A 22758-nucleotide genomic window follows, 5' to 3' on the forward strand; every position below is an offset into this window, starting at 1 on the left:
TCCATTAATTATCTCTTCGCCCCAGAGAGAAGTTGGCCTTCTTGGAACAAACCCTGGCCCTTGCTGCCTTGGCTGCGACATCACACTTTTCCTCACAAACTCACCCGCAGTCACTGTCGTCACTGCCATCCTGCCCTAATCATGTCTACGCCTTGTCCTCTCTCACCGCTAAGGTAGGGTGACGTCTCACACTTCCTCCCTTCTGCCACTTGTGTTATCTTCCTGTGGACACTTGCTAGAATCACACCCTGCCTGCTTCCTATCCACCAACCTTTTGACTTGTTGCTTGTTGTGACTGAGAAAGGGTAGATGTTTCATGATTCATAGTGCTTTGTCTGTTTTTTTTAAGGTGCATTTTTTTTGCTGAGAATATCAGGATTTGATTAAGTGGAATAGCTCAAATATGCTGATGTGGATCATCAAAAATCATGAAAGAGTTCGATGAAGAAAGTTGATGGTGTGAATTGTGTGAATCAATAAATATATGATTAATGTTGGTTCTGGTCCGTGACTTACACCAGTGTTTCTCAACCAGGGTGCCGGGGCACCCTGGGGTGCCGCAGGCCCCCCTCAGGGGTGCCGCGGAAACGTGGCTGATAAATAAATTATGTAATTTAACATGTATTTGACTAAATTAATAAAGTATTGCTTAGTCAGTGCTCAGTGGAGTCTTTCATCTGCTATTTACGTACAATGAAGTAAATTTAGGTCGCCCCTGGAAGCTGCAACTTTGAATGTAGGTTGTGTGACGTCTCCAAATGTGTTACTTTTCTAAGCTTTTGTGGTATCCGATGCAATGCCATATTACAGTTTGTTGCTTACGGGTGCCTTGAAATTTTTCAGTAATTGAAAGGGTGCCTTGCCTAAAAGAAGGTTGGGAAACACTGACTTACACCATATATCACAGACAAACCATAAACAACATAGCACAAGCACATTCTTGGCTCACCATACGGTAGTGCAGAAAATGAAATAGAGGTCAGACCAAGTGTACAAAATGAACTCCTTTTGAACTACTCCAGATCTTTAGGATTACCTCAGTACCAAATCTGTCAAATGCTTATCTTTTTTCCAGAATCTTGCATGGGTTTAACATAAGGGAGTGAGTACATCTTGAGCATAATACAATATACATTTTACAAGAGCATAATGTTCTAAAATTCTCTAAACACTTTTGAATAAGATGAGCTGGATGAATAAGAATCTTCAAATACTTTGGTTAACACTTTATTTTAGCATTACATCTATTAGCACTAATACATACAATAAACATTTGTTAGGTCCTTACTGAGGTTATATTGGTAATAAATGCCGAATTGTGCATTTACGAATACAAATTTTTGATTTTGCTTAGTACATGCCTTACAAGTTATTTATACAGCATACAGGCATTAACATTTTATGTATTAGTGTAAATAGATGTAATAATAAAATAAAGTTTTACCATACTTTGTACTAATGATCATATTCCAAGACACTCAAACCCAAACATGCAAAGTTCTCATCACATCTGTGTGAAGCTACAGCACACCCATTACTCAACATTTCTCCTTTCAGACCTGGCTTCTCTCTAGTCAGCAGCAATAGAAAGTTAGCAGGCAGATGATTCAGGCTGAATGCTCATTGTTGGTACAAGGCTTTGGCCTACAACTACACGCGTCCTGCCAGCTCATAGTTGCTTCAGCGACTCCGAGGGATCTTGTGTGCTGCTTATAGCTTTAGCTGGCCCTGGGACAAAGTCATCTGAAAGACCCCTTGTAGCGAAGGGGAGTAGAGTTGCCCAGCTGGGACTTGAACCCAGACCTTCTGGGGTAGTAAACCGGGGCTCTGACCGCTACACCAAAGAGCCAGGCTCGTTGGCATGTTAGTCAGAACACACCCACAACCCTAGTGATGGTCACTCCCTCACATTGCCTTCCCCTTCGGGAAGCGCACCCGTGCGCTTCACACACTCATGGTGTCCCTCACGCAACTGCCCATCATGCTTCTCCCATCCAGTGTGCCCCATCATCAATGCTTCACCTATCACTGAGGTCCCTCACACGGGGGTCACCAATCCTGGGGGTCCCTCACATGGAATTACGGCTCACACACCATGGGTACGCTTCCGATGGCCTCACGGTACCATCCCACTTCTGACACCACTTGTGAGAAAGGGCTTCTCTACCCCCAGCTCATGTCAGGACTGGCCCTTACAACTAGCGGTTAAAAGAAGACGGAAACTTGGCAACTGAAAATATCGTGGATACGGGTGCAGATTTATTCACAGTGCGGAAGTGATACAAAAATATGATAAACAAAAGCTGAATAAACGAAAAAGAAAACCGGCCTCAATCAGGCAACTTAAATTTCAACTATAACAAAATACTTTCAAGATACAAACTTCCTTGCACTTACGTTTTTAAACACTGATCTGGCAGTGTTGAGAACGTTCGGCACCCGGAAGTGGAATGTTTTTGAGTTAATGTTATTATATCTCTTTATTGCAAACATGTAGGAATGTCATTATTGTTTGTGTCTTTTGTGATATTTTTATTGTTGGTTTGGGAATATTGTGATATTTTGTATGGGGATTTGAAAGTATGTTTTAAATACTTTTTGTAACTTTATTTTCCTATTGGTTGAGTTGTGGACCAATCAGCTGTAAGTGGAAGATTGTAAGCTCTTTAAAAGGGCAGGCCTTTCTCATTCTAGTGAGAGAGGGTGAGGTTGACACACGCTTGCTGTGAGGCTGTGTAAAAACGTAAGTGCAAGGAAGTTTGTATCTTGAAAGTATTTTGTTATAGTTGAAATTTAAGTTGCCTGATTGAGGCCGGTTTTCTTTTTCGTTTATTCAGTTTTTGTTTATCATATTTTTGTATCACTTCCGCACTGTGAATAAATCTGCACCCGTATCCACGATATTTTCAGTTGCCAAGTTTCCGTCTTCTTTTAACCGCTAGTTGTAAGGGCCAGTCCTGACATGAGCTGGGGGTAGAGAAGCCCTTTCTCACACCCCTCTTCTCAGTGCATAAAATGTAATCAGGACCCAAATCTGCCCCCGTCCCTCTCCCTGGGCCTGGGACAACTGACCCCTTTGCCCCCCCGCCAGCTCTCCTGGTTGTGTCCAATGCTGTGTGTCGTGTGCTGGATTACTCACCCGGGCACTGGGAAGTGCATACTCATCTCCTCCTCTGCCTAATGGCACAGCCGTCCCCTGCAGATTAGAGGCCTGCAGAGGCAGCCACAGCTGTGGGAGATGCAGATTATGCAAGACCATACAGTAGGCCAGGGCCATCAAAACAGCAACGTAGGAACCGCTTTGTCTTTCTTATGGGAGTGCATGGAAGTGGCAGAATGTGTGTGTGTGTGTGTGTGTGTGTGTGTGTGTGTGTGTGTGTGTGTGTGTGTGTGTGTGTGTGTGTGTGTGTGTGTGTGTGTGTGTGTGTGTGTGTGTGTGTGTGTTTGGCATTGCATCGTTCAAATGGGCTCAACCTGGCTTGCCCACTTGCAAGGCTGCCTAAAAGAGTGTGTGATGAGTCTGTCAGTCTGTGTTGAAGGACTTCTACCTTATTCTGTCTCGCCCAAGCTTTCTGCTGCTGTCATTATGTTTCTGGTTGGCTACAGTTGTCATAATGTAACGAGAAAGCAGCAGATTTTTTAAAATGAAGGGGGGGGGGTGTTACCTTTATTTCAGATAGGACAGTGAAACATGGGACAGGAAACAAGGGGGAGAGAGACGGGAGGATCGGGAAATCACTTCAGGTCTGGAAATGAACCTGGGTCGCCGGCGTAACAGTGAAGTACTCTACAGTTTTGAGCCACGCCAGGGCCAAAGCAGCAGACACTTTTTAAGTACAAAGCCTTCCTAGTTTCATGTCACTACAATACTGTATATAACCAAACTGAAAAAAGAGACAAATTGATTCAAACACCATTTTAGAGATATCTTAAATTACAGTATGTGCCGCAAACAAACCAATCTTTAAACTCTGCGTTGTCTTTGTTCATGAGCAGAATGAGGTGGAAAGGAGTGTATAAAAATGGCAGAGCAGCATGGCTTGGCATCGTATAGCTGGCTCGAGCCGACTTGCTGGTTCGTTTTCCAGCGTACCCAGAAGAGAGACGTGGGTAGAGTAGAAGTTATTTAAGGGCAGAGAGAGGACTGGTCATTGGTTCCTGGAGCCATGTGCATAGTGCCGACCACATTTCTTACAATGGGAACAGTGAATACAAGGAGCAGTGTTGTTTTCTTTGCCAGTGTTACTGTACAGTATGATGATATGATGATGATAAGCCACTTTTTTGGTATTAGCTGAAGCTGCAGCAGTGTGGCAGCCCCATTGTGCCGTCATTAGATCCATACTGTGGCACATGTGGCCGGCTAACGCCGCTAATCCCTAGCTTTTAAGTAATGCCTTTATTGTTCTGTGCGTGCTAGCGTACTGTACATCCCCCTGCAGTCCCATCGTCAGTTACCAATGAGAAATGTATTTCGAAAGTCCTTTTTTTCTAAACACCCGTGGCACAGCGTGCTCCTTTTCCCCCACTTTTTTCCACATTTTTTTGTTGTTCGGCAGTCTGTGGAGTATGCGAATTGTTTTGGCTCATTGGCACGCTCGTCTGCACTCAGCACTCCGTCAGCACACAGCTGAGTGGCCTTGTCTGATGTCAACACACAGCCATGGGAGGAGAGGGCGGTGTGTGTGTGTGTGTGTGTGTGTGTCTGTGTGTGTGTGTGTGTGTGTGTGTGTGTGTGTGTGTGTGTGTGTGTGTGTGTGTGTGTGTGTGTGTGTGTGTGTGTGTGTGTGTGTGTGTGTGTGTGTGTGTGCCTGTGTGTAGAAAGAGGGGGGCACATTTTTTAAGGGCTGCAGGTGCTTGGAGGGGGGTTGCCAGTGCCCCAGTTGCCTGCGAGCCTCATTGGCCCTGGCATCCAGGCTGGCATTGTTCTGTTGACATTGTGCACGGGCTCCATCGGGGAAACAGCTGTGGCTGACGAACTTCCCAAATCTTAGAGCAGGGTGGGCACAGCACAGCACAGCACAGCACAGCACAGCACAGCACAGCACAGCACAGCACAGCACAGCACAGCACAGCACAGCACAGCACAGGGGCTTTAGGCTGTCAGGCTTGTGAAGTTTGATCAGCTTGGCCCTCCAAGGGCCATTGAGAAGGATACAGTTGAGAGGGGCCGGTGCTTAGTTGCCATTTGGGGGAATCAGTCCATTTATTTTTTTAATATTAAGGGGTGCGTTGTCAGTCTTATGATGATGTCAATGGGGGCGTTGGGAGGCTCAAAGTTGATTGCTTCCCGACAAAATGGGCGGAGCTCCCTATATCTCCGGCACTCAGAAACAATATTTGTATTGCTCCTGGCCTGACTAGAAGCAACGCCGAAGGTGTTGCATCACTAGGATGGCGTGGCCTGGCTACTGAAGACATGCACTTACGTACACTCTGCTACACAACTGATATCCCTTATGGGGCCAATGTAAAACTTGTCTTTGCTTTTTGGAACGGACTCAAGACACGTGTGCATGGTTCACAATCAGTGAGGAAGAAAGGATAGTAGCGCTGCTCCCTAGTCCCTACCACAAAATAAGCACTATGATTTTTTTTCCTGGCAGGCCCCATGGTATGTTTTTTTTCTATACTGTGTGTGATGGAGTAACGAACACACATGCTGTGGTATTGTAACCATGTCAGGGTCCTGAGTGACCATCGAAGTGACTACAGCTGCACCCTGCAATCAAACTCCCATCTCGGTGACAGACCACACCGCTCCTTGGCTTAATCATTTAAAGTGCTGTAGGCAACGGAAAAAAACATCACTGGGCTTCATGATAGCTCTTCATGATATTGATATGACACACACATGCTTGCATGCACGCACGCACGCACGCATGCGCGCACACACACACACACACACACACACACACACACACACACACACACACACACACACACACACACACACACACACACACACACACACACACACGTCACACACACACACACACACACACACACACACACACACACACACACACACACACACACACACACACACGTCACACACACACACACACACACACACACACACACACACACACACACACACACACACACACACACTGGGTATTACATTTACATTGTATGGAGGATGAATATCAGACCACAGATGGCCAGAGGGGGAATGATAGACAGTACTCAATTGTCATCCATGTATGCCACTGAGGTTTTCACATTTTGCATATGCAAACAGCAGTGCCACATTTGCACACAAATGCCATCTAATATTCTATTACCTCCTAGTCGCTTTTGCATCGTGCATGCATTTCACATTTAACGTTTTGTATTGATAGTCTAGATCGGTATTTCACTGTTTCCCGTCTGAAATACTCCAACAACAAAAGTTAGCCAGCCTTAAGCATAACTTTTGATTTGTACAGTTATTAACATTATTAATCATCATTAATTATTATTAATATCAAGAATGTTATTTGTAATATCACTGGTTGTTTAGCTAGTGACAATTAATTGCATATTTGCACTTTAGTAAATAAGAGGCACTTGGCTAGCGTGTAGAAACACTATTGAGCTGCACACTGCTGTAAGGAGCCTCTGCTATTAGCTATCTGTCACAGCACAGGAAGTGAGTCAGATCTGTCTCGAGTCACATCCTGGCAGGATTAGCAGAAGCCCACATATTACTCTCTCCTCTCCTCTCCTCTCCTCTCCTCTCCTCTCCTCTCCTCTCTCAGGATGTTTAACCTACTCACTTGCGCGACCGCTGTCTCGCATATTCACTCACTCACTCACTCACTCAATTCACATATTCACTCACTTACTAGCTCAGTCACTGACTCGCCTACTTATTCAATCACTGACTCGCTTGCACGCTCATTCACTCTCTCACTCACTCACTCACTCACTCACTCACTCACTCACTCACTCACTCACTCACTCACTCACTCACTCACTCACTCACTCACTCACTCACTCACTCACTCACTCACTCACTCACTCACTCACTCACTCACTTTGTAATCTCGTCAACTCACGCAGATGGAAGTTGGCCCAGTAGCCCACTGTCCACCTTAGTGCTGGAAGTGAAAATAACCTTGACCTTAGAATTCCAGAAGATAACTCTGGAAAATCCCTCATCGTCACTGCACAGCACTGCCTTTAATCTAGCAGTTGTGAGTCTATGAGAAGCAGCTTCATTTCTTAAAAGCAATGCAACCAAGTGTTTGTCATTAGTCTGCCTATAGTTTGGAATTGTTATAATACACTGTGATATCTACGTTCATAGAATGACATAGAGTCTATGTCATTCTATGAGCGTTGATATAACAGTGTATTAAATCAAAGAGACATTTGAATCCAATGCAAAACCTTTTGGAAGGTTATTATAACCATGATGACCCAAGAACCATCTAAATGCAATGCCTATGTATTTGTACTGTAAGTTAATTCAACAAGATTTAACAACTTTCACACACGCTTTGTTTGTTTTCTGTGGAACACATGCAAAATCAGCAGACTGAAACGTACAAATGTCTAAACTTATGCAAGAAAAAATAGGCAAGTAACAGACAGGCAGACTTCTGCAAGTTTGTTTTTTCAGGTTGCCAAACCCATTGCCTTCTGAAAATCTGTGCCCATCGAAATTTCAGATTGAGACAAAATGCTGTGTAGTGAGTATGTGTCAGCTCTCTCTCTCTCTCTCTCTCTCTCTCTCTCTCTCTCTCTCTCTCTCTCTCTCTCTCTCTCCAATGCTCACCACGTGCTCTTCTGCCACTAGCCTGGGGAAGTGGAGAGCTGCCGAGTGAGTCATATTGTGGCTGGGCTGATTTAAGCAGATGTTTTCAGGCGGCCCTTCCTCTTTCGCTGGGCTAAAACTCAGGCCTGGGCTAATGTTCCTTCCAAACACATCCTCACAGGGCCTTCAATTCTCAATGCTGCTCTCCTTTCTGCTGTAAATGTTTCTAGGATTGGGATATCTCATGGAGAGAGAGAGAGAGAGAGAGAGAGAGAGAGAGAGAGAGAGAGAGAGAGAGAGAGAGAGAGAGAGAGAGAGAGAGAGAGAGAGAGAGAGAGAGAGAGAGAGAGAGAGAGAGAGAGAATAAAATAAATAAAGACAAGGAATTGACAGCTAGATTGGGACACATAGATAAGAGAGAAGATATGAGAAAGACACAGACATGGAGAGCTGTCCAGGGAAAGGACAAAGGGAGACTGAGACAGTCAGACAGAGAGATTAGAATAATAGAGTGACGGTAACATGAAGCAGATCGGATCGAGAGATAGAGAGAGACAGATTGCGAGTGGGAGAGACAGCCAGACTTCGAGATAGAAGAGCACTGACAGAAAGAGAAGGAGTAAAAGAGAACGTGAAGAAGAGAGGTTCATAGCATGTTTCTTTTCAACCCATCTCTCTACCTCCCCCAGTTCTAAAGCAGTAGATTGATCTATGATGTATTGTCCATGACAAAACATGCTCCAAGAGTTCAAGAGTTTGCAAGCGGGTGATACATAGCCTACTACTTGCCATTGTTTTGTCTGTTCACATATCATATCCATGCAATACTCATGTCCATTGACAGAAAAGGACTGTTTTATTTGCTGCTATGCTTAAGTCCTTGGCTGACATTTGATTGCACTATGCAAAGACAGAACCCTGAACTCTGTTTCTTAGGAGTTCTAACATCTTTCATCTCTATTTTTTTTTCTTCCTGTCTCTGTCTGTCTCTGTCTCTGTCTCTGTCTCTGTCTCTGTCTCTGTCTCTCTCTCTCTCTCTCTCTCTCTCTCTCTCTCTCTCTCTCTCTCTCTCTCTCTCTCTCTCCACCCTGTCCTCCCCAGTTCCCAGAGTGTGGCTTCTTCGGAATGTATGACAAGATCCTTCTCTTTCGGCATGACCTGAATTCTGACAACATCCTCCAGAGGCTGACGTCTGCGGAGGAGATCCATGAAGGAGACCTTATTGAGGTGGTGCTCTCTGGTGAGTATGGATGGAGGTGTCTATAGATTTTGTTTTTTGTAGCAAACCTCAGGTGGTACAACCACATCTAATGCCTGCAAATTAATATTTGTGAATTCATGTATAAGCAATGAATATGGTTCTCAGATAATCCGGGGGGCGGGGGGGGGGGAGGGGGGGGAGGGGGGGGGGGGGTGGGGGGGACATTTAATCCATTGAATCCATAGCTGCTGATGTCTGCTGCTAAGAAAACCTCAATGACCCACTTGTCATGCTTGTCTTTCACCTAACCTGACATATTTAGAAGTTAATTACTGTTTTTTAGGGCAGGTTTATGGAACGTCTTTCCCCATCCAAATTCAAAGTTATTGCTGTGTTGTAAGGTGTGTCTTCTGATGTTGCATTATGTTTTTGAAAGATATTGGGTGTCAAGATGTTTCACACAATATGTAAACAAAGCCATGCCCCCATGAGCTGTCCAGAACATGGAAAAAAGGTCAAGGGTATTGTGAGAAGAACTTGGTAGAATTGGTCAGAATTCTTTTTTCACCTTTTGCATGTGATTAGGCCGAACCTGTTCCGTACTGCCCGTGTCCATTTTCCAAGTCAGTCTGGCCAACTTACTGTGCCTGTTCTCAGTCCTAACGCACCCATGAAGCATGCCACACATACAGTCAGGGCCATCCACAGCTAGGCCAGTCCCAGGACCAAGACAAAGTCATTTGAAAAGCACCCCTAACACATAAAATGTAATGACAACCCAGCAACCCAATTCTTGGATTTGATAGATGCCCATTCGTCCAGCATCTGAGAACTTCTGTCTATGAGATATTTTCCAGACCACACTCCATCTACCCAGATGTAAAGTACACTACCTTCTGTATAGTACAGTATACAGTATGTTTCACAGTATATGTTTCTCTGGCAATCTATAGTAGTTGTTTGAAAATTATGGTGCACACATCCATAAACGTAGCAATCTAGTTACCAGATAATTCTACGAGATCTGAGAAAGTGGTCTTCTCTGTACACTGGCTACAAGCTCCAAATATTGTTTAACATATGGCAACATTTTGATTCACTGGTGGGATCTTCCTCAGGCCCAACAGAAGAGAAAAATACAGTGCCCTCCATAATTATTGGCACCCCTGGTTGAGATGTGTTTTTTAGCTTCCAATTATTTTATTTTTTTTCTAAATAATATGGGACCTTAATGGAAAAAAAGAGAAAAATCCAACCTTCAATACAAGTGCATTTATTCAGTGGGGAAAAAATCCCACATAAAGAAATAATTATTTGACATCAAATAATGTGTGTCACAATTATTAGCACCCCTGGTGTTAATATTTTGTACAACCCCCTTTTGCCAACAAAACAGCACATAATCTTCTCCTATAATGTTTCACAAGATGGGAAAAGACAGAAAGAGGAATCTTCAGCCATTCCTCTTTGCAGAATCTCTCTAAATCATCCAGAGACCTGGGTCCTCTCCTCTGTACTCTCCTCTTCAGCTCACCCCACAGGTTCTCAATGGGGTTGAGGTCAGGGGACTGAGATGGCCATGGGAGGAGCTTGATTTTGTGTCTGGTGAACCATTTCTGTGTAGATTTGGCCATATGTTTAGGGTCATTGTCTTGCTGAAAGACCCAGTGACGACCCAGCTTCAGCTTTCGGGCAGAGGGCAACAGATTTTGATTTAAAATGTCCTGGTATTTCAAAGCATTCATGATGCCATGCACCCTAACAAGGTTCCCAGGGCCTTTGGAAGCGAAACAGCCCCACAGCATCACTGAGCCACCCCCATACTTCACAGTGGGTATGAGGTGCTTTTCAGCATGCGCATCTTTCGTATGAGGTGCTTTTCAGCATGCGCATCTTTCGTGGTACGCCAGACCCATTTAGAGTGTTTGTTGCCAAAAAGCTCAATCTTGGTCTCATCTGACCAAAGCACACGGTCCCAGTTGAAGCCCCAATACCGCTTGGCGAACTCCAGACGCTTGCGTTTATGATTGTGAGTGAGGAAAGGTTTTCTCCGTGCATGCCTCCCAAACAGCTTGTTGGCGTGTAGACAGCGCCTGATGGTTGATTTGGAGACTTTGTGACCCCAGGATGCTACCATTTGTTGTAATTCTGTAACAGTGAGCTTTGGAGATCTTTTGATTTCTCTTACCATCCTCATCACTGTGCGTGGTGGCAAAATAAACTTGGGTCCTCGTCCAGGCTTGTTTACCACTGTTCCAGTTGTTTTGAACTTCTTAATTATTCCTCTCACAGTGGATATGGGCAGCTGCAGTTGAGTGGCAATCTTCTTGTAGCCTCTGCCTGACCTGTGAAGGTCGACGCACATCTGCCTCACTTGTATGCTGTGTTCCTTTTTCTTTTTCTCATGTTTAAGAGTGGATAAGAGAAATGGCCTCGGTGTCACGTCATATTTATACCCCAGGGAAACAGGAAGTGATGAATTACTAATTAAATGGTCCTACATACTCTGGTAAACTTTGTAAACTACTGTAGAAATGACAGAAATGCTTCAATTATATTTATATCCTGGGAATTGTTAAGGGTGCCAATAATTGTGGAACAGGTGATTTAATGAAAAATAATTATTTTTTAGTCAGGGATTTTTTTATTTTCTTACAATTCATTTGAGTTGAAGGCTACATTTTTCTAGAATTTTCAGTGTGACAGTATTCTTCTGCAATAAACACTGAATTTATTTTAAGGCTTTTAACACATCTCAACCAGGGGTGCCAATAATTATGGAGGGCACTGTACGTATCCTCCTCATGTCGAAACATTAGTCTCAACACTTCAGAAAACTTCCTTCCACATCTGAAGATGTTCCGGTGACTTCCTTTCTTATCTGCATATATATTTTGGAGCTTATAACCAGTGTGCTGCAGACCATTCTCAGTCTATAGGAGTTCTCCAGGGCACATTATTCAGACTTGCATACTGCACTTCGGCCCCTTCACATGACCTCATGCAAACCTGCACATTCATCAGCTGCTAAACTAAACAGTTCCGTTTCCTGGGGCCTCCTTTTATGGGTCGACGTGGAGGATGGATCATCACATTCAGTCTGGAAAAGTGGGCCTACTGTACCTACCCTGGGATATACAGTATGTTCTGTATAGTCTCCTGAACAAGCAACAAATCTCTGGAGTAGGGGTCTTTCCCTCCTGCGATATTCAGTTCTCCAAGCTTCATGTCATGTACAGTATGAGTCCGATTATGAATCAAAAAAGATTGTATTACTATAGCTCCATGTTAGCAAGCTTGTTTTTATTAACATGGTACTTTACCTATGGCACACACAACCAACATTTAGTAGTTAAAACGATGAGATTCTTTCAGACATTTCATATTGATTTCATTTGACAAAGATAAGATTCTGACATGCTGTACAAGGCAAACCACTGAAAAATTGGAGCAGATTTTTTGTGACAGTACCTCTAAACAGCATACAAAATGGCAAAACAGGGAGACAGAAATCACTTTCTCCTCCAGTAGGCCTGTCCTGTGCTCTACAGCTTTAGTGTGAAGTTTTATCCCCAAACAATAACTCATGATACAGTTTTCTTTTTTCCCTGTCATCAGCTGTCATATCAGTCAGAGTAAAATATCGCATCACAGCATTTATTCTCTGCCTAGTCATAAGAAATTCTCATGCTCTGCAGCAGGCCTCAATAGAAATGCAGACATAGTTAAAAAAAACAATTTGAGAGCAAATTTAACATCTTCTATGGTGTGTACTTGGTCCCAGAGTACTTGTAAGTGTTGAATTAACACTGCATTTTAATTGTTATTGTGGGTGATGCATTTGTACTTCAAAATAGCACACACAAGCATAACAAAAATCCAAGTGCAGAAGCCTGGGAGACAGACAGTGCTGTGTTTCCCTGTGTGACTCTGTCCTCCGCTCCTATAGTACAGTTGGCCTCAGTGTTTACAGGTGTGTTGTGTTGTGCTGTGCTGTGCTGTGCTGTGCCGTGCCGTGCCGTGCCGTGCCGTGCCGTGCCGTGTTGTGTTGTGTTGTGTTGTGTTGTGTTGTGTTGTGTTGAGTTGTGTTGAGTTGCGTTGTGTTGCATTGTGTTGCGTTGTGTTGTGTTGTGTTGTGTTGTGTTGTGTTGTGTTGTGTTGTGTTGTCCCCTCTTGGGCGCCTGTCACCAGTGACTTCTGCATCCTGCTTGCTGTGCAGTCTAGCAGATGTGCCTGCAAACGGGTGTGGGTTTCCTCTCTTTCTGTTTCTGTTTCTCTCTCTCTCTCTCTCTCTCTCTCTCTCTCTCTCTCTATTCCTCTCACACTGCCCCCCCCCCTCTCTCTATCCCTCTCCCTCTCTCTCTCTCTCTCTCTCTCTCTCTCTCTCTCTCTCTCTCTATTCCTCTCACACTGCCCCCCCCCCTCTCTATCCCCCTCTCCCTCTCTCTCCTTCCCTCCCTCCCTCTCTCCGCCGGGGACCACTACCCCACACCTGCCTTTCACATCCTCCCCGGCCCTGCTGTGTCAGGACAGGCTGCAATGGCTGCCGCTAGTGACTCCTGTTGGGACTGCCTGAGTACTGAGCATGTGGAGGCCCCCTAGCAACGGTTCTCAAGGCCGGCTTAGCTTGGCTACGGGGCTTTGTTTGTTTGGAGTTGGTAACACAGATTTGCTGCTGTCCAGGGCTGGACTTATCCCACAACAGCAGTTAGGACAGATGAAATGTGTGTGTGTGTGTGTGTGCGTGTGCGTGCGTGTGTGTGTGTGTGTGTGTGTGTGTGTGTGTGTGTGTGTGTGTGTGTGTGTGTGTGTGTGTGTGTGTGTGCGCGCGTGCGCGTGCGTGTGCGCGTGCGTGTGTGTGTGCGCGCACGCGTGTGTGTGTGCACCTCGTGTGTGTGCGCGCATGTGTGCGCGCATGTGTGCGTGCGTGTGTGTGTGTGTTTGTGTGGTTGGCCTCACTTGGCCACATGTTACATCCTAGGTATAATTTATTAGCCTTAAGTGTTGGTTAATGTCTGTGGGATTATGACTGGATGTTCAAGCATTCACGCAGGTGGCTAAACATACATGAGCAGATTGTGAGAGTGGGATGATACTTCCAAACCACTAAGGTCCAGTGCACAGGACAGTTAGTGCTACTGCATTTAACTGTTGTCAGTGAACGGACAGTTTGCTGTTGTAGTGTAAGCGCACAACCATCATACAATTTCTCATGGTGTCAAAAACGGTTTTACACTTTGCACTTGACAAGCTGAGATTGTTTTGACTAAGCATGTGATGAAGTTGGCGTTGTGGTCTTAGCCAGCGTTGCTATGTTTATGAATCTGCTGATTTTCAACCCGTACCTATCATGAATGCCTCCTTTTATTTGCTTGTGTGTGTCAGAACAGCCTGTGCCACTGCTGGGCACCCAACTTGTTTGGTATTTAAAGTGTTCGACTTCAGTCCTTTGAAGTTCTCAAAAAGAACAAGACAAAAAAAATCAGTAGCTGAAAGAACACTAGAGCATTCTGTTTCTGATTCTGTCAGGAAGAGTCTGAGCCAGCTTTCTCCCAAATTGATTTGTCACTGTGTCTTGGTGAGACAGAAGATTGTTGAAGAACTGGTGGTGTAAGAAGAAGAACTCTTTGGAAAATGATGAAGAGGGAGATGAAGTATTTCTGTAATAAAAAACAAAACAATCTTGTCAAAAATGTGGACCAAGAAACATAGTAGGGCTGCTTGATTATGACAAAAAAAAAATCAAAATTGTATTGTATTGTATTGTATTGTATCAAGAATGTATTGCACTTAGCGTAACCTGCCTTTTAGCAGTATAGACAAATGATTAAAATATTGGTAACACTTTATTTTAGGGAAACATCTATTAGCACTAATACATGTACCGGTAATGTTCCTGTATAAGTAACTTGTAAGGCATGTACAAAGCAAAATCAAACATTTGTTAGGCATGTACTCGCAAATGTCTTGTTCATGCACAATAAGGGATTTATTACCAATTTAACCTTAGTAAGGACCTAGTAGGCCTTAGCGTTTGCTTAGTACATGCCTTACAAGTTACTTATGCAGGCATTAACATTGAATGTATTGGTGCTTATAGATGTATCCCTAAAATAAAGTGTTACCAAAATATTTTTTCAACTGGATATGATGAAATTGTATATTGTTTGACAGCAATATTGATATCATGATATAAATTTGATATATTGCACAGCCCTAAAACATAGATAAGTTACAGCAGCTTTTAATTTCCTATTGTTAACAATATGAATTTGGAGTTATGGCTTTGTCCAGAGGTAGTTCCTGACTCTCGCGACTATTAGAAAAATGGCAACACAGGGCAACATTCTGAGCTATGTTGCTGAACAAAAACATGATTGTCTTCTACATTTCCTGATGGAGTTATTTAAGGAATTGTCTCTGCTGATCCAAGTTCTCTTGATAAAAAGTGTTATAGTGATAATAGTCAACACAGCATATTATTGTATTGTTGATCGGAAACATTGCTCAAAAACTTGCCCTGCGTGTATCATCACCATGGAAGCCAAGGCCAGGAACAGTGGCTTCCTCAGGGTGGAGCACCCTCCATGTAGCTGGAAAGGCAACATAAACCCCTTGTTTACCCCAGAGCAAGCAATGCAAAATGACATTGATAAAAGTAATTGCAAAGTCCTGGGGTAACAGGGGAGGTGGTGAGTGCGAGGCAGCCAGCAGAAAAAGCAGTGAAAACATAAAAGAATCATTAACACCCCAAATTACAGCAAACAATTGCGATCGACAGCTGATTAACCCATGACAGGATTTGCGAACAGCTTACAGTATATGGGTTGGGGTAGATGGAATATGCGCTTAGGGCAGTCATGGGTAAGCGGTTAGGGCGTCAGACTTGTAGCCCAAAGGTTGGCGGTTCGACTCCCGACCTGCCAGGTTGGTGGGGGGAGTAATTAACCAGTGCTCTCCCCATCCTCCTCCATGACTGAGGTACCCTGAGCATGGTACCGTCCCGCCGCACTGCTCCCTTGGGGCGCCATTGGGGGCTGCCCCCTTGCACGGGTGAGGCATAAATGCAATTTCGTTGTGTGCAGTGTGCAGTGTTCACTTGTGTGCTGTTGAGTGCTGTGTCACAATGACAATGGGAGTTGGAGTTTCCCAGTTGGGCTTTCGTTCGCTTTTTTTGTCTACAGTACATGACCTGCCAGAACTGTCACAGGTTGCTCCATTTGTTGCATGTAAAGGCCTGCCTGTTATTGCCAGTAATTCATGTAAATTCATGTGAAGGCCCTTTTCATTGCACAACAGCACAAACACAACAACATTTAATGACAGTTGCCTTCAGGATACGTGTCACATACTGTATTTAGACACGTTCAAATAAAGTGTTGCCTAATGTTTAAGTACACTGTCACAGTGACAGCTACGTTTTTTTTTTTCTAACCGTCAGGAACTTCAAGAACTGAAGTCTCTGGAGTGAGCCTTAAATAGTTGCTGTTTAATAACGATGGCAATTTGGGAAGGCACAAACTGTGCAGGTCTTTTATTTTTAGCGAAGGAGGGCTATTAACTCCTAATTGGAGCATTAGATTGTGTCATCCATCAGTTTGCAGCACTCTGTCAACCCTTTAGATTAACGTTAATACCGCATGAAGATAGTCAGATGTTGGACATACAGTACATGTTCTTGCCCAGAGTCTGTCTGTCTTGGTGGTGTACTGCACTGGCACACTCCTTTTAAACCGTATCACTCCCTCTTTTTTAAAGGCCCGAAGCCAAACCCTGGTTGGCTAAGATTTACGCCTCTATCTGCCAAGTACGGTTTGAATGTGAGTCACTCAACTGATTCATGGCCTCATCAGCGACAGTAAAAACACTGACTCCTTTACGGCCTGTGGCGGCAGGCGGTGTAGTGGTGTAATTTTACCAGTGCATGGTAATAAGCAGTGCCAATTCAACACTTTGAGAATACTCGGTCTGGACCCAAATACACTCTAGACTAGTAGTTCTCTACGGGGGCGTTGGGGGGCCTTAGGGGGACATTGAGAAGGATACAGTTGAGAGGGGGCCGTGCTTAGTTGTCATTGGGGTCATTACTCTATTTCATTTTTTAATACTAAGGGGGGACGTTGGCAGGCATATCATGAGGTGAAGGGGGCGTTGGGAGGCTAAGGATGAGGTCCAGGGGGCGTTTGTTAAAAAAAAATGTTGAGAACCACTGCTCTAGACATTAAATTGACTCTTTAAGTGTTGAATTAACGCTGCATTTTTTATTGTGTATCTACTAGCTAAACAGGAGCCAGATGTGTAGCTTGTTGGAGATCGCTTCAGCGAGTTTCATCGTTGAGGTGGGCACGAATGACACTGGGCGTATTTGCTCATGTCAAATGAGCCTTGCTTCCTCATGCAGGCAGGGATGAATAAGCCTTTAGTGAGACTTTATTATCAGGACCACATATCAGCCTGAGCAGACACTTTTTTGAAGACGTATCCTTATAAGGGATAAATTACTGTTCCACAAAGCAGTCTTGGTCCAATTGATTGTTTTTAGCTGAAGTTGTACCATCTGTGCTTGTAGAGAAAATAAGAGTAGAGAATAGAAGCATACAGTATACTTAATTGTCCTAAGAGAAAAAGGGTTTAACAGTCACTGCATCTCATACAACATTCAACATTAAGACAATTCATATACTGATACAGTATAATACATATAGCATGGAATCATTTGTGAGTCAATGTCCTCAAAAAATGAATAGAAGGTGTCACCAAGCTGTTTTAGTGACGGGCATGTCCTTTCATCTGCCCTTTCCTTTTAAAACAATCAGGTCAGCATTCTGCACTATGTCAGTCGACAGTAATTAGCCTACTTAGATGACTTGCTGCTCGTGATGATTTTCAAGAATTTATACCTCCCTCTCTCTCTTTCTTTCTTTCTCTCTCTCTCTCTCTCTCTCTCTCTCTCTCTCTCTCTCTCTCTCTCTCTCTCTCTCTCTCTCTTCTTTCTTTCTTTTTTCTTTCTTTCGTTCTTTCTGTCTGTCTCTCTCTCACACACACACACACACACACACTCTCTTTCTCACCCTCATAATCTGCCTCTCAAGACATCATTTCTCTGCCAGGTTCCTGGAAATTTGGAGTGTAATTCACAGACTTCACAGCTTTTTAACCCGGTATCACTTTTCACTTGTGTTGTTGGCCAGGCCTGTGACTTATCCCCGATGATGAGTAACACTGATGTGAGTGGTGGAGCTGGTGGCTGGCTTGTTTTTTTTTTCTTCCCGCGGCACGAGTCACATTATTTCCATAGACTGGGGACAGCAGCGCCAGATAGGCATCTCTTACAGGGGCCTGCCTGACTGCCGTGGTGACTCAGCGGAGTGAATCACTGTGACACTGACTCAGTCGACTCGGCACTGATTTAATAACAAGAGTGGACTCGCTGGGTTGCGCAAGGCCAGTGCCAGGGATCTTTTCACTTTCTCTTCTGGCTTGTGATAAAAAAGGATGACAATTGTAAAGCAGGGACCTAGCCCTGGAAAGAATGCTCTCTTACTGTATACAGTATGTACTACTACTACTACTTAAAGTAATAAGAAGTAAGAAAATATCCTCAACAGTCAAATCTGTAGGAATTTCTCTTTTCTCATATTGAGTTCATAAATCATAAACTTTCTTGTACCTCTCAGTTCAGAGTATGTAATCTGTAGGATTTTCCCATTCTAACAATGACTTCATACACAGTACATTTATCACTACAAACTCTGTTATGCCACTCAATACACAGAAGGTGTGCAGTATGGTGACCTTCATGGTCCAAAAAGCCAAGTGTAGAGCATCAATATCAACATTCATCGATAGCAGCACCCTCAACAATGCTCTATATAAGACCCTTAAACGCATCATAATGTTTTCCACCTGGCTGCAGCCCTGCCCGTAGTAGGGACACCTTGGATTGCAGATGAGCTCACAGGATGGATAGATACACTGTAGATGTCACACGACACCAGTGACACCTCAGAAGCTCCCCCCTCTGGTTACTCTCGGTCACTTTCCACAAGGCACAAGTTCATCCACTTGTAGCAAACCAAGTGCCATCGTAGTGCCTGCGAGAGTGTGGTCCACACGGCTCTTGTGCTTTCAACAACCACTTTTATTCAGATAAGATGTGAACTGACAGAGAAAGCCTCACTTGCTGCATTGTCTGGGCCAAGACAGTAAACATTGTTAAAGTTCTTATTTCCATTGTTGACCTCAAAATACACAGCTAAAATGAATAATGGGAGTCTGTGTGCATAAATTGTCCCTGCCGAGCCACCATCCACAGATGTTGGTTCACATGCGACACAGCGTCATGGTCAAAATCATGTGGTTTTGTACCGTCAACTTTGTGTCATTTAGAACGTTTTTGTTCAATCAGAATGTCATTCCTTCTCTCTTGCCCTGCAGTCCAAACAGTCTCATTTATACATTTTTGTGAAATCAAAATCTCATTTGTTCTCTCTCTCTTTTTCTTTCTCTGTGCTCTGTATTATCAATATTTTTCCTTTTGATTTTGTTAGTGGGTCTTTTTATGCTTAATTAATTCCCCCATATTTTTTTTGTTAAGTTGCCATTTTTGTTTTGTCATGACTTGAAGTCTTCATGTTTAATCCCCCCACCCCACACCCTTTTAGGTTTTAGTTTTGTTAAGTTGGTGTTCAGTTTTTTTCATTTTTCATTTAAATTTTAAACTTTATGGTTTTTATTTTAGTTTTTTTCATTTTAGTTTTGTTAAGTTGTTATCGTTTGTTAAGTTTTGTGGTGACTTGCAGCTCAAGCCACGGTGGAGGACTTCCAGATCCGCCCCCATGCCCTGTACGTGCACTCCTACAAGGCCCCCGCCTTCTGTGACTACTGTGGGGAGATGCTCTGGGGCCTGGTGCGCCAGGGCCTCAAATGTGAAGGTAGGATTGGACACGCTCGCTAACACGCCCACACGCCCACATATGCACACATGTATAAACACACATATGCGCGCTTGCACACACACACACACACACACACACACACACACACACACACACACACACACACACACACACACACACACACACACACACACACACACACACACACACACACACACACACACACACACACACACACACACACACACACACCCTAGCCCACGTACGCATGCATACACGGTCACGCACAGAGGTAGGAATTGAACACAGTTGCTTACACAGACTACACAGATGTACAAACACACATATACATTCACAGTCCCACACACATGCATGTGTACAGATGCACGCACACACACACACACACACACACACACACACACACACACACACACACACACACACACACACACACACACACACACACACACACACACACACACACACACACTGTGTACACTTACACTATCGAGTCATATATACAGCCACATCTGCCGCTGAGGCAGGGATGCAGTCAGAGCAGGGCTCAGAGACAAGGGTCTGGCTTTATGTGAGCGGCAAGAAGTCTGCCTGTCTGTGTGTCCGTTCTGCTGGACTTTCCCCACTGCGGAGGAGCCCCAGCTTTGAAGGCCAAATCCTGGGCTTTTCCAGCGAAGCCCGGGGTACTTATGCCAGACGCCACGCCAGCCTTTTCAGTGTGTGTGTGTGTGTGTGTGTGTGTGTGTGTGTGTGTGTGTGTGTGTGTGTGTGTGTGTGTGTGTGTGTGTGTGTGTGTGTGTGTGTGCGTGTGTGTGTGTGTTTCTGTGTGCCCCCCCCTCCCCACACACACACACGCACGCACACACACACAAGCACACCCACGCACCCACGCGCAGCAACCGAACCCATTCTGCTGCCTCAGAGGAATGTGCTGTAACCTTGAATCGTGTCTCTAGGCATCATATGAAGTCTTGAGGAGTGGATTATTGACTGCAAGACAGCCAGTAAGTCCATTTGCAGCTGTGTGTCCGACCTAAGAGATGGCAGACTCTATACTTCTACCTCGGCTTGAAAGGGGCCGGGATCGCAGGGTTGGATCTCTTTACTTCTTGGCCAAGTTGTATTTTTTCCCTTGCCTTTCTTTCTTTCTTCCTTTTTTTTTGGTGGACCGTTCAGAAGGTATCCAGATTGTGATTGTAACATCTGTTTTTCTGCCAAGCATTACTCATGCATCTACAGAGCCCCCTTGTGGAGGATGACGGGTACTGACCCCAAAAAGTCTGTGCATCCTTGTTGCACTGGACAGACTTGCACAACGAACACTGAAAGTTCGAATCATAGTTGAATTAGCCTTTCATAGCATGACATCAGACAAGTTCTGTTTTGAAGTGAAGCAGCTACGAACTTACAGTTACAACTATGTACTATTTGAGCTATTACCATCTGACAAACGGTATAGAAGTTTAAAAGCTCGCACCACCAGACTCCAATGTAGTTTCTCTCACCAAGCAATTAGATTGCTGAAGGCAACCAAGGCACTTTTTTCTTTTCCCTTTTTTTCCCTCTCTCTCTTTTTCACACGCACACTCACACTCTCACACACACACATACACACACACACACACACACACACACACACACACACACACACACACACACACACACACACACACACACACACACACACACACACACACACACACACACACACACACACACATACACACACAAAGGCCTATCATGGGCCTTGCTGTTTAATCTAGGTCTTGCGGCCTTGTCCTGAAATTTTCCAAGTGAAGCTGCCGGATGAATGTGCTTCATTCGAATGCCTTGAAATATTCATCATGCAACCGCCTTACTCTGTTTTCAGGTTGTGGCTTAAACTACCACAAGCGGTGTGCTTTCAAGATCCCCAACAACTGCAGTGGTGTGCGGAAAAGGAGGCTGTCCAACGTGTCCCTACCGGGGCCATCGCTGTCCCTCCCACGGCCGGCCACCTTGGAGAGCATCGTGGTCTGTCAGGAGGAGGTGAGATGGGGACTATGGAACTGAGCAAACAACCATTGCATACTGGCATATTGCATATTCTTTAAAGAGACAATTGTAAGAGGAAGTGATGTAGAGTCAGTTTTTGATGACATCTGACATTTGAGCTACACATTCTTTTCATTGAGCACATTTTGCCCACCTGCACAGTTTCTATTCACATTCAAATGACACAAGATAACAACTATTGTATCCTGACGTGTTTTTGCTCATTTAAAGCAAGGGAATTACAGTATATGGTGGTCAGTTATACATTGTAAGATGTGATGGAGAGTTCACCACACAACACAGCACTTCATTTCATCTCCCACTCTGTTCGTATTCGGGGTCCAACCCTCACTCCAATTCGGGGGAAGTTTGAAGGGGCTTTAAGCATTACACATGCACATGCAAAAGTGAGTGTTGGAGGCAAAAATGAGTGGAAGTGGTAATAAACGTGACAGGGCCCTTGTCTTCAGATGCTTCCATCTAGAGTCCTAAATGAGCTGATGTCAATGAGCTGAGCTCCAGTTGCTAACCTTGGGGGCAAGATTAGTATTTTATCAGTAACATTACCCAGCTGAAGTAAACATGCAGAGGCAGGTGTGTCCAATATGTGGGCCTGAACCCAGCATTCTGAAGACAGAGTTGCACATCAACATTGCAGGCGATGTGATGCAACACGTCTTGAGGTCGGAAAGGCAAAGTCAAATCACTGCCAGCAAACTCATAACTCAGTCAAATGCTGCCAAGTACGTGCTCCACATTTACCGGTTGTGTCATGAGCCAATCAATTCCAATACACAAACAAGACATCCCCCAAAAATAAATGGCTATAAATAGACACAGACGAGAGTTTGTGTCTCTCTGCA

General features: G+C 44.3%; 1 protein-coding gene across 4 annotated transcripts in view; it reads left to right on the forward strand.

Annotated features, from left to right (window-relative positions):
* Positions 1-22758, forward strand: part of prkd3 (protein kinase D3) — a 94569-nt gene that overhangs the window by 28727 nt on the left and 43084 nt on the right. For all 4 annotated transcript variants that reach the window (XM_063184490.1, XM_063184489.1, XM_063184491.1 and 1 more), the window contains exons 3-5: positions 8846-8984; positions 19748-19879; positions 21732-21889. In XM_063184490.1, the coding sequence (XP_063040560.1) occupies positions 8846-8984; positions 19748-19879; positions 21732-21889 (429 nt within the window). The remainder of the gene's footprint in view (positions 1-8845; positions 8985-19747; positions 19880-21731; positions 21890-22758) is intronic.

Source organism: Engraulis encrasicolus, chromosome 19 (assembly GCF_034702125.1).
Source record: "Engraulis encrasicolus isolate BLACKSEA-1 chromosome 19, IST_EnEncr_1.0, whole genome shotgun sequence".
Lineage (NCBI taxonomy): Eukaryota > Metazoa > Chordata > Actinopteri > Clupeiformes > Engraulidae > Engraulis > Engraulis encrasicolus.